The sequence below is a fragment of the Sphaerodactylus townsendi genome, linkage group LG08, assembly GCF_021028975.2.
Source record: "Sphaerodactylus townsendi isolate TG3544 linkage group LG08, MPM_Stown_v2.3, whole genome shotgun sequence".
In the NCBI taxonomy this organism is placed as follows: Eukaryota; Metazoa; Chordata; class Lepidosauria; order Squamata; family Sphaerodactylidae; genus Sphaerodactylus; species Sphaerodactylus townsendi.
This window is the reverse complement of record NC_059432.1, coordinates 76,936,622-76,949,942: the sequence shown is the minus strand read 5'-3', so window position 1 is coordinate 76,949,942 and position 13,321 is coordinate 76,936,622. Positions and strand designations below refer to the sequence as shown.

The 13,321-nt window shown below is 39.2% G+C and overlaps 1 protein-coding gene across 1 annotated transcript in view; it reads left to right on the top strand.

Annotated features, from left to right (window-relative positions):
- The window catches only part of SLC25A36 (solute carrier family 25 member 36), a 37,870-nt gene extending 25,227 nt beyond the window's left edge, over positions 1 to 12,643 (top strand). The window contains 4 exon segments of the mRNA XM_048505308.1: positions 2,693 to 2,759; positions 5,415 to 5,704; positions 8,014 to 8,059; positions 8,061 to 12,643. Coding sequence (XP_048361265.1) covers positions 2,693 to 2,759; positions 5,415 to 5,704; positions 8,014 to 8,059; positions 8,061 to 8,214 — 557 coding nt within the window. The 3' untranslated portion in view covers positions 8,215 to 12,643.
- Positions 12,644 to 13,321: the final 678 nt, after the last annotated feature.

Sequence of the window (13,321 nt, the reverse complement as noted above, 5' to 3'; positions counted from 1 at the left end):
ATATCTAGACTGTAAAAAGAAGTTTAAACTGAACAATATAGATCACGAGGCAGAACAACTAAACATTTTGGGCAGTCCTATCCAAATTTGGGGGGGGGGGGCGCGAAATAGCCACTGGAGTTGGCACAGGCTCACATTGACACTTTTGCTTTCCCAGTTGGTGTAAGTGGTGTTTACACTTCCAGGGAGAGCAAACAGGAAGATGGGCAGACCTGAAGAGCTCCACAGTGCCCAGCCTGCTTCTGGTCACTGATTCCAGAGTCAGTGGAAGCCAGTGCAGTTGGGGATGTCCCTAGCGGCGGAGCCGATATTAGTTGACTCACACCAGAGTTTGGCCCCAAGAACGCCAGCAGTGAGGGAATAAGTCTGTTTAGCCCTGTAGAGGGCTTTCGGGCAGCTGGGGGATTTTGATTTTTTCTTGTCTCCCCATGTCGCCTGAAAGCCCTCAGGAAGCTACGGAGTGGTGTCATTCTGGACTGGGATGTAAGTTACATTGGTTTCAGTGTGTCTTCCTACATTGGAATAAGTGCTACATATTTGCATTGTTGAATGTAAAGAATACATTGATCTTCAGTTTTAATAGCCTTTCGGCTGAAAATGAGAATTCTTTAAGTGTCTTAAAATTTTCTGTGCAAGCAAAAGGACCGTTAATTAGAAGTCAGTTGAATTTTGATGACAAGTGAGAGAGGTTTTGATTCTTTATGGATGTTAAGCATGGACACCTAAGTGAAATCTTCAGAAAATATCATTGAATGCTCCGGTCTTACCTACATTTGAATGCAACCATTTATTTTGCATTCAGTCTAGTTGAGTTGCATTAGCAATTTCTGGAATACCCAGAGAAAAAGGGTCTCTTCTGATATTTCTAAGCAGATTCCCTTTTATCATTTCTTGCAAATTCCAAAGATGTCTAATAAATTTAAAAAGATTGATTCTTTATGACCAGAAGAAAAAATTCTAAATTAGTATACAAGCAGGCAGTTGAATATGAAAAAGGAGATAAATATTAGTGGCAAGTATATAATTTTGACTTTTTCTCAGATTTTTCCTTGCATAATGTACTGATCATTGTCCATGTTTGGAAGGAAGGCCCCTTGAATGTAGTGGGGACCAACCTGATAAAACACAATTGTAATTTTTTTGTTGATGATGATTGGAAAATTGAGCAGGATGACACCAGTCTGATAGTTTATGTCATTCTCCTGCTTATTTTATCCTCTTAATGTTGGAGTAAGATTTTTTAAAATTGGAAAATGTATTAAGAATAAACTGTACTGTTGTTCCTCTTGGAACAACAGGAAAACATTACTCTTTTTTATCCTATGAACATTTTGAGTCCTCTTTTATGCATCACACTTACATGCTTAGAATAGGTAGTCTAAATGAAGGTAATAAAGAAGGGAGTTATGGGGCATTTGGAGAGTGAAACTTACATTACTTATTAACTTAAATCACTTAGCAGTAGTTTAAATACTGTAAGTAAGTGCTCCTGTTTTAGGAGTTAAGAACCTTAACTTTTAATTTTCTGGTTTTGATATTAACCAAATTTTAAAACAGTTAAGATCCTTTGGCATTTCTGTTTTTGAGCCTTTTGGCTAGTCGTATGCAAGTGTTTCTTCCCTGTGTGAATGCCACTGGAGATTGACCAGAAGAAACTGGTATACAAATAATACTTCACTGTTTATGTTGTGTTCACAAATAAGTAACCTTATGCTGTGTTGTGGTGTAGCTGAAAGCGTAGCAAACACTTACCCAACTCTCTATTTCTACTACCTATAGGAAGGGAGAATGATTTGCACATTCTTACAAGTGATAATACTAGCTTGGGTTTTTCAAGCCTTGCAAATCCTGTAGGTCCATTCTGCAGACATATTGCCTGACCCTTGCTGTATTTATATATAATTTTAAAGCTACCTGAAGCTGCATTCTCACATTGCTATTCTGTTTTCTGTGATTGTGCAGTGGGAAAGAGATAATCTAATCTATTTACTTCAAATGATAGAGCAATCATACTGTTGCTGTTGTTCTTACCAAGGTGTTGAATAATTGTTGTCTGAATACTAACTAGTCCATAGTAAACATGCCGCACTACTGTTACTCTAACAACTTGTTGTTGTTTGCTTGTCCAAGAATTCCTGGCCTGCCAACAGTCCTTGCTTTTGAATGCTAAATAGAATTCACTGGAAAAAATTAATATAACTGCCTACTTAATTATACCATGTAGTTCAGTATTAGGGTGTTTATGTATAGTTAGGTGTCTCTTTTAGCTGTATCACATTAAGTAGTTATTCAATTCACATTCCTTTATGCTCCAGTTGTATTTCTGATTAAATACATTACATTTTTGGATAATGTTCTACACTGTTCCAACAGGCTTTAGTTTCCCTTACAATGTGATTTTATTTTAAGGGCATTTAAATTCAATTAGCCTAGTTTCTGCCTAGGGAAAAAAAGGATTAGTATTAATAAATTGGCAAAAGTGAGTAACATGTACTTTAAGTTGAATAATACTAAGTTTAGTGGTTCTGGAAACTTGTAAAAAAATGAAAAGGAAGTGGAGATGTTTGGTTTTTTAAAATTAATGTAATGCAAGATCACATCAATTCATATTCTTATTGTGTACATTTCTGTTTTCAGTAAACTGTTTTCATTATGTTAGCAAGTCTAACTTATCCTTTAAATATTTGTTTAGGTTTTACAGCAATCACAGCAACCAATCCAATTTGGCTAATAAAGACACGGCTACAACTTGATGCAAGGTAAGTGACCCTTGGGGTGAGTGCAAATGGATTGGTTCAAGCAAAGCAATAAACTGTAGTTTGATACTATGTGAACAAACCTTGAGGCAGTTTTAAAGGCATTTTTGTGCAATTCCTCATGCACGGAGAGTGAACTGGTTACTTCTGCTTTTGTGGCACTTTACACCTGGCCCAGCAAGCTGTGGTTTTGTGTGGCCTTACAGATCATGATTGTAAACTGGGAACAAACTGTTTGTAATCCTGATTATTAATGTAATCCTGAAAGCTGCCAAGGTGGAAATGGCTGGACACCTGCACAAAAGCAGCACTGTTGGTCTGTTCCCTATAGACATTTCATAGGAGGAAATAATAACATGAGCCCTTCTGCAAGAAGAAGAGAAGTTATACCCTGCTTTTTTCAACTGTAAAGAGTCTCAAAGTGGCTTAGAATTGCCTTGCCTTTCTCTCCCCACAACAGACATCTTGTGAGGTAGGTAGGACTGAGAGAGTTCTGAGAGAAAGGTGACTAGCCCAAGGTTTCATGTCGAGGAATGAGGAATCAAACTTCTCTCCAGATAAGAGTCCACTGCTCCTGTGGAGGTGGCATGTGGCCTGAATACCCACACCTGGTTCATAGGAAAAAAGCACCCATACCTTCTTTAATAAGGGGCTAATTAGCAGCAGAATTCCTTCCGATATGCAACCATCTGTTCTCTGAGATGCACACACCCTCCCATGAAAGGGATATAAAAAACAAAAACAAAGGTGAGACACCACACATATCCTTCACCTGAGACCAGCATCCTAACCACTGGGTTGGGAGGGTAGGCATTAGGCACTCTACTGCTGCCCTGTAATCGCTACCAGAGCCAGGCATAGAGCCAGGCAGAGACAATTGCACAAATAGACATGGCTCAAGTGGAAAGGCATTGTGATGCCATGGCCAGGGCTCCTGGCCCAGTCCCTGTGTGAGAAGAGCTGACATTGTGCTTCCACAAACCACAAAAAGGGGAACAGGGTGGCTAGCTGATGAACCACCCTGGAGATCCATCCTTTGCTGGATGCTACACAAACCTTCTGTGTTGCACCTGTGGCAGCAGTTTCCTTGCGCCCACCCTGAGTTGCTTGTACCTCTACTGGCAATCTGCATTATCACCCACCAGTCCATTCCTGTGAGAGCTGCTGTCAGTCAGTGTGCGTCTCAGTGTACACAAAGTGGGTGGGGACTGACATGTGGTCAGCCTTCAAGATGCCACAGGATCTCTGCTATGTTTTGCATCTGAGCAAAAGAGAGAAGTTCACTGGCATCAGAAAAGAAACAATAGTGATACCAATCAGAGCCCACATCTCATGTGAAGAGGCAGCCCTAATGGGAGTTCACAGATAAAGGAAGTGTGGCAGAGAGAGGCATGACCTCCCAAGCCCCCTCCCCTTCCCCAAAGACCAAGCTGGGCCTGACACCACCTATCCACTGGCATACCTAAAAGGGGGGGGGGTCATTTTACCCAGGTGCCGTTGGCCCACCGCTTTTCCTCCCTGCCCACAGCTTTTGCCCTCCACCTGTCTCTCCATGCCTCCCCCTCACTCACCAGCCACTTTTCCTCTGCTTCTCCTCCCCCCAACTTTTGCACACCCAACTGTGCCATTGGGGGGAGGGGCTTTTTTGTTGTATGGGTGTCTATGGACTACATCATGATTTTTGATATAATAGCTTTCCTAGGGAGGCAGCTAACTCCTGCTACATTCCCGGGACTGTCCCCTTTCCCACTTGTGCATCTGCTTGCACCAGCATTGCCCTACTGTTTTTCCACACCATTACCTGACTAGGGTGCAATGCCAACAAATGATCTGCCAAAACATCTCAGGGCACTTTCGCACATTCAGAATAATGCACTTTCAATCCACTTTCACAAGTGTTTGCAAGTGGATTTTGTCATTTCACACAGTCAAATCCAGCTGCAGTGCATTGAAAATGGATTGAAAGTGCATTATCCTGCACGTGCAAAAGTGCCCTCAGAGGTGCACCACTGCAACAGCTGGTCAGCTCCCTTTGCCATTTCCAGCCTTCCCTCAGGATTTCTCTGTATATGTAGTTTAACCCTAGAGCTGGATAATGGTTTTCTTCATAGGATTTTTGTTTTGTTCCTCTGGAATGTGGAAGTGGATGTTTGAACTTTTCAAAATGGAAGAAAAACAAACCTCACATCTTGGCTTTACTGAGAGTGCACTGATACAATTATGACCACGTTATCCAAGATGATTTAGTTACTGATTTCAGTGCAGTCAGAATTTCAGTCTGGTTTTTTCCCCATAATACTTGTTTGTTCACCTGTAGGACTAAAAATACATTTCATAAATGCTACATTCAAATCTAGTAGCGCCTTTGAGACCATGATTTTTTGAGTATAAGCTTTTGAGATTCAAAGTTCCCTTTGTCAGATATTTGGCTCTGAGGCTCTTATATCAAAAAAATCTTATTTAGGATGCTCCAAAGGAGGCTGCAGGCTGGGTATCTAGCTACTGTGAAGAGATTGCTACTGCTACCCTCTAAAACTAGATTCCTGATATGTGTTTCTAGAAAGCTTTGGCTTAACCAGCCATTTAAAAGATTTTGTGGCAACCCCTATGGCATGTGGTGTCATTTGATGAGTTGGACTTTCTTCTCCTTTATTTCAGGAACCGTGGGGAAAAGAGGATGAGTGCTTTCGAATGTGTGCGCAAAGTCTATCGGTCAGATGGATTTAAAGGGTTTTATAGAGGAATGTCTGCATCCTATGCGGGCATATCAGAGACTGTTATTCACTTTGTTATTTATGAGAGTATTAAACGAAGGCTGTTGGAATACAAGTCTGCTTCTGTTATGGATGAGGAAGATGAATCAGTCAAAGAAGCATCAGACTTTGTTGGCATGATGATGGCTGCAGCTACTTCCAAAACCTGTGCTACTTCTATAGCTTATCCACATGGTAAGGGAGGTTTACTAATGAACTGAAAGTTTAAAAATGTAATATTAGACTTTTCATTGGTGGCAGACAACTGGCTGAAGGATGCTGTAGCTTTATGTATATTCCTGCTTCCCTCAGCTGTGCCAAATAATTAATTAACAATCTTTTAACTGCTTTTGCATTTTAAAATACCAGGCTCATTAATTTTGTGCTGAGTAGTTACCAGAAGTTCTGTACATCTTTGTGCTGTACTCCTTTTCTTCCTTTTCTCCCTCCCCAAAAAGCAATTATATAGGCTATGAGTAGTCTCATTGATTTCTTTTGGATACTGCGAGTAGTTAAAACTCAGCTCGCAGTTAAAAACTCTGCTTAAATGTGGATTATCAGTGACTTTTCAGTTCAGTTTATTTTTTTAAGCTTGTTCTGGGAACATTTAAACACTATTAAATGTAGAACGAACTTTCATCATGAATAATCTGATGAATGCCTTAATATTCCTTGCTGAAATCTTTTTCTTTTGTGATCACAACTAGGAATAGTTAATCCTAAATAGATGGCAAAAATTTACTTCATGGAATCATGAAATAATTCTAGTGAAATCAGTAGATGGAAAAATGACCTAGATCAGTGGTTCTCAACCTGGGGGTCGGGACCCCTTTGGGGGTCAAACGACCTACAGGGGTCGCCTAAGACTCTCTGCACCAGTGTTCTCCATCTGTAAAATGGATAAATGTTAGGGTTGGGGGTCACCACAACATGAGGAACTGTATTAAAGGGTCGCGGCATTAGGAAGGTTGAGAACCACTGACCTAGATGTTTGGGGCATCCTTTTTAAAAGAATAATTTGTTCTGTTAAATGTCTGACAAATACCATTGTTCTTTAAGTTCCTTCTCAAGCTTGTTAATGGCACTATCTTTAGATGCCATGGGATACAGAGTGTATACAGTTTGAAATATACATAGGACCCTTACATGATGATGATAGCAAAAAAGATATTCTTCATAGTCACAATTGCATCTGTTCAGTATTAACCAGCAGGGAGCTGTTCTGTCCTTGACGAGGAAAACTGTACTATCCCATTGAGAAGAATATGAGGCACTGCAAAGTGAAAAATCATCTCCATGTGCTCCAACTTGGACTCTGGTTTCTGCAGTTCAAGAGAAGGATGTCCCAAGCATTAGATTGTTAAATTTTGATAATTTTTTATTCTTGTCTACATGCTTGTGTAAGATCATTTGAGGCCAACCTGTTGCTTGCTTGATCCTGCATCTGTTAATTTAAAAAGCTCTCAGTCACAATCTGGCAATTGTTGCGGTTGGATGATTGGAGGGAAGTGATGGAGCATGTCAGGCTGAAAGTGGCAATTGTATTGGCTGAACAAATGCTAGTGTAGGGCTCTCCGTGCATTTGTTTGGGCTCTGTGTACATTCCATTGTATACTCTTCCATCAGAAGGACAACATTGTTCCATGTCTTATCAGTCATGTGGGTGAGAATGGAAGGGGTGTGAGGCATAGTATTTCCAGCAGTGATCTCTATACTGAAAATGACATTTATTTGGGAGAAACTGCCTGTCACCATCTTTGCAGATTTAAAGGCATTCATTATAGATGACAATAGAGTACACAAAACCTTTAAAATTGTCTTAATTTTTTTTGAAACTTGTCCGTATGCTGTTTTTACTTGCTTAATATTGCTTTCAATACTGTTGTAAGACAACATGGCTTTAAAATGTTTGAAATAAACTAAGATTCAAAAGTAATTGGGAATTATCTTAGTACTACCAAAAAGATGTGGATGTCATTTAAAAACTCTGCTTAGAGATCTAACTGACCTTAACCAGGGCCAGGGTGTTGTTGGCCTGGGTCCCTTCCTGGTGAAATGTTCTGTCAGATAAGACCGGGGCCCTGCAGTACTTGATGTACTTCCACAAGGCCTGCAAGGCACAGCTGATCAACCAGGCTTATGGTTGAGTCAACAACAGTGTACCATCTAATGGCCTTCCTTTTCTCCCTCTTTCCATTTCTTTCCCTCCTATTTGAAATCTATGAGGATAGGGATTTCATAAACGTTGAATGACGGTCACTGTTGGGTTTTAGGATAATTTATTGATATTTATATGGATTTTAACTTATTTTATTGTATAGATATTGATATTGTATTTGCTCATTGTTGGAAGCCACCCTGACCCATAAGGGGGAGGGCAGCCTATAAATGTAATAAATGAAATGAAAAATACTTTTGTAACTGAATATTGTTTCCTTTTATTCATATTATGCTTACATTCATTTGGAAAGCTGTTATCAAAATAAATATGTTTTTTATTGCAGAAGTTGTACGAACAAGGCTACGAGAAGAAGGAACAAAATACAGGTCTAACAAGCTGGGCCGCTATCTTTAACAGTAAAGAGAGAGGAAAGGCTAAACAGCACATTAAGAGTGGTCTAACAACACACTTGATCAGACAGATTCCAAACACAGCTATAATGATGGCTACCTATGAAGTGGTAGTCTACTTGCTGAATGGATAGCCAATCTACCAGCTATCTCTGGGATGGAGGAAGACCAAAAGCTTGCAGTGGACCATGTACTCTTTAGAATGGGAGATACCTATCAAGAAAAAGCAGCTGTAGACAACATGGAAAGCTGGTGGTAGGCAATCGTGCTGCCTTATCGTATGGAATCTTTGGCAATGCGATAATCAGAAACTGCTCTCAAGGGAATGCCTTCAAACACCTTGTATTTTAACATTTTCTTCAATTATGTCAGCTTCCCTAATGCAGTGCAGTGAGCATCAGGGACTTCCTTGTGAGTATAGAGGGTCATAATGTGTGTTCTTTTGCAAGGCATGCTGTGCTTTCCAACTCTTATTGATGGTTCTAAATTAATTGTTTGCAGTTGGAAGGGTACGTTTGTGTTCATTTTGGAGCAGGTTCGTATATCACTTGTATGGGAAACTCAATTTTGCAGTTAATAAAATGAAAGATTCACATTAAGCTGCCCTTTTTACTATCTCAGGGGGTCTGAAAGGAAGACCTAGGTTTCGCAGGAAAACAAAGTGGCCTTCATTTGCACAGATGGGGGGCAGGTAGAAAAAGGTATGTTTTGTCTTGTTTTGTTTTCAGTGAGGTTCCAGTTTCAATAATATTGGACTCTGGGATTCCTAGAGCTGCAGGGGCACATTGTTTATAGGTAGCCCTGAGTGTTTACTCCCTGTGGGAACACAGCCTTAAGAAGATCCACCTGAAATTGAAATGGAGCATCTCTCTTGGGCATAGTTGTGCTCATGAATCCCATTGATTTCAATGGAACTTAAACACTTCTGTGTTACAGATTATGGCCTTGTTGAGTAAGGCAACTATATTTACTATCAAAATACATGCTAGCCTTTGGGTGTGTTGGAAGGCTTGGAGTTCCTCTTTAAATCCCTGAGAGCCAACAAACAGCAACTAAAGGGCAGGCTATCAAGTGTTCAGCCTCTCAGCATTACACTAGCTCTGAACAAGCTTTATTGATTACTTGTTCCTGCATTATTTAATGTAAAACTGCAGTAGCTTGAGTACCGAAACGCTCCTGGGTTTAGAGAATGCATAAAGTTCATTTTTCCCCCATGTCAAATCCAAGTGTGGCTATCAAGACTTTGATGTAAATCTGAGAAGAGTGATAGAAGCTGGATCCCTTGGGTTTTAAGCATTCCCTTATGCTTTGTTGCTTGCTTCATTCTGAAGCACTTTCCAAAAGACTGTATAAATGGAACCTTCTAGCCTTTTTATAATAATTGATTGTTGGAAATAGATTTTGACTCTCATGTAAGATGCTCTGCTACACTGAAGGGCAAGTTTTTCTTACTCATACTAGCTACATTTGTGTGTTGCTCCCCCCCCCCCCAACAACAACAGCGTATTCAAAATAACCCTTAGTTTTCTGTCAAGAAAATATAAATCAAAGCTTTTGACATTTGTTCTACAACTACTACTGCTTTAAGCAATGAGGCTGTAACTTTCTAAATGAATATTACTTAAATAGGTATAATCAAGTAATGTCCCCAGGGTAGAAGGTTAGTGAATTTATAAGTGTGTATTTGTATAATGACTTTATCCTTAAAAATGTGCATCTCTAATGCTTTCCAATTTCACTGGGTTGAAACAGTTTCCTTTTTTATTTTTCACTTCAGTACACAGCCTCACCATAGCTAAGACCTTTTAAGTCCATTAATTGGGATAGTTAATGGTATGGTCAGGTCCCACACACTCTTAATTTTGGCAGTTTTTGCTGTCTATCTTCTATCAGAAACTTTGTTCAGTTCATGGAAAGCTCCAAAATCATAAGAATTGCTTATCCTGTGGGTTGTGCAGATGCAGGTATATTGTGGGTTAGCAATGCAAACTATTTTCCGATAGTTCTGGAAGCATCCCATATGCAAGGTTTTTGAAGGACTATTGGGTGGCTTTTCTGTTTGTGCCTGGTGTTTCCTTCATCCTGTGGCAAGAATAATTTTAGAACGTTTAGTATAATGCTAAATGTTCAGTACTAAAGATGATTCCTTGTTAGGGCCACCTGAGATTGAGGGGACGGAGTAGATCTTTTCAGGCTGGCAAGGGAGCAATCAAAACTGCTTTTCTCTAGTATTGTGATTACCTGTTATACAAACCTTATGGCAAACTTGCAGACACTTTTATGTTCATTCAGATATGGATATGAAAACCTACTTCAGTCTTTTCTCCCCATGGTTCTGTGTTATAAGCCTGCTCTTCCTCCCATTTAAATATTGGTGACAAAGACTATTACTGGTACAAATTAAAAATTTACAAATGTCTACTATAAGAATGTAAAAGTTAATTGTATCATTTTTCCCCATTATGCAATCAAGGTTAGTTCTGCTTCTTCATGGAAGTCCATATTTTTAGTATTATTGTTAGCATGTGTAAGATGGATTCAGTCAGCCAAGGCTTCTCCGTTGTGCAAGACAACATGTGGCAGGATTCTCGTGAAAATAAATGTGGTACTTCCTTTTTCTAACTTCAAAATTTGGTATACCAAAAAAGTGATGGCTTCCATGACCATCCCGAGTTAGAGAAGGTTTTAAAGCACTACCAAAGGAGTGAAGCTGATGGAGCAGAATTTTTCTACTCCTTCCTTCCTGCTGCACCTTACTGACCCTCCCCTTCCCAATGAACTGGGTAAGCTCTGATAGATGTGAAGTCATGCTCTTCAAGTAGAATGGGGTTTAATGCTCAAAATGGGAATAATTCTTGTTGATTTCCCCCATTTCAATGTCGAGCTGTTCTGTAAAATTCTCTGACCCGCACCCCATGAGGAGCATTAGATGGATCACAGTGGGGATGCTCAGAGCATGACTTTTCAGTCTTCATATCTGGACCTTATTTTTCATGGGACGTCTATTTTTATGTAATAACTATTTAACCAATTACATATTTTGAAAATCTTTGGATACCTCTGAAATGTTTCCCAAAGAAACTGTGTGTAGCTTTCCTTGTGTACTAAACAAGGAACAGTTGAAATGTTTCTAATGAAAAAAAAATATGACGAGGATTTTAAATGAATATCATTACAATAAATTTTGCTCTCCTTTCCGCTGTGATTTACTGATATTCCTAAATTAAAATATGTTTATCTAATACAGTAGTTATTAAACCACAACTCTTTGAAAAAGCAGCATGTGAAAACTACTTTGTACACCCAACTTATGCACCGTAATTGGAACCTTGCTGTTGTGTACTTGAAATAGTATATGAACAGTAAGCTTAACCAGAAGGTGGCAGCATAACATACGCAATAGTAAGAAACATATGTCTTTATAATATCAGTTGTATCAAACTAACTTTTAATGGAAGCCTGAGAATGCTGGTTTAGTGCTGTATACATCATGGGAACAAGCCATAGTAAGTTCTTCTTAATGAGTAGGCTTCTGTTTTATAAATTTGAGGTCCGGTACATAACCAAGGAATAAGCTTACCGCGCAACTGGGACTGAAAAGTTCTGCACTAAAGTCAACTGAATGTAACAGCAAGTTTTGATCTTGGGTATTTTCGTGATCCATGAAGGGTTTTCATTTTAAAAATATATCAAACACATGCTGCTGCATTTTGTCAGGGTAAGGCACCAGTCTTGAATACCATGTTTGGAGCAGGTATTTTTTTTGAAAATTAAAGTCTTTCTTCCCTACAGTTATAATTGAAGACTGGGTTACAAAAAGCTACTTGAAGTATGTCCACTTGTTTGTTGGTTTGTTTAATTGTAAAAAGCTGATTCCCTTACTATAGCACAAACTGGTTTTGAAACTCTTCTTAGTGTGAAAAATGGTTTTGCTGTGTGGGGCAAGTGAGACTTCTGCTTGGCAAACAAGCCTAAAACATGCTTGGGCATATGGAATTGATATGGTTTCCTGAACCCCAGTCTTAATATTTGTGTTTCCTGTTTATGTTCAGATACACTCCACAAATTCCTTGAAACTATGATGTTATGACACTTGTTTTTGTTAATTCTATTGGTTTTTACACTTCCTACTGATAGTTTCATTCCTTTTGATAGCAGTATTTTAAAGAATGATTGATGCAAATTGGAGGTTTCTTCCATTGTCAAGTGTTTTGTTTTTGTTTGTTTTTAATTCTGGAAATAAGCAGTACACTAATGTGTGCCTGTACAGATGTACTATGTAAAAAAGAAAAACAAATTCTTATCTGTCTCTCTGAAGACCTGATCTGCACTATTTTAGTTTAATTTCAAGCATCAACATACCCTGTATATGTGAACATAGTTTAATACCCTAAGAAGTCATAGTTATTTGCCAGGTCCAATGTTCTACTGCTCTTGTGAGGTTTGCTGCTGTTCTTGCATATGAAAACAATGTAAACTTTTGTATTTATATTCTATTGGCAACTTTCATTTGGACTGCTGAAAATTTTGAAATAAAATGTGCTTATTGAAATACATGAGAAATATTTGCAAGGCTGTCTTTCTTTAAAGTTACTCTGTATAATCTTGAAAGAAAGTATTCACAACATTTGAGGAATTTCATAGGATATCTTATTTGATGGGTCCAGAATATGTCCATCAGAATTGTTTTACAGTATATGCCCTTTTGTTCCCAATGGAAATCCTGTTCTATTTTATTTTCACAATAACTTTGGGAGGTATGTTAATCTGGCTGACTATCTCAAGTCACAGAGAGTTTCGCTTGCACATCAGGGATTTGAACCTAGTTGATTGCTCTGGGCGATTTTCCACTGGCTAGTAATCCTGGGATAGTCACCCGAAATATCCAGGTTTCCTCACGATCTCCCCACTGCCGAACCGTGGAACACAGATCAGTCCCGTTTCTGGCCACCACCCCCCGCCCATCCACAGGATTTTCCTGGACCTGCTTGTATATGCACCTTTTTGAAAAAAAACACTCCAATGGGAGCTAATAGGAGATGGGGGCTACACATTTGAGGGTCCATAACTTTGGCCCCCATGAACTAAACTTCACCAAACCTGGGTGATATCATCAGGAAGGTCTCCTAAAGATACTCTGAAATTTTGGTGCTGCTAGCTTAACAATTGCATCCCTGACAGTAGGCACCCACCCTGGGGCAGGCCTAGACGTCTTCACTAGAAACATGCTGCAGTGAGGAT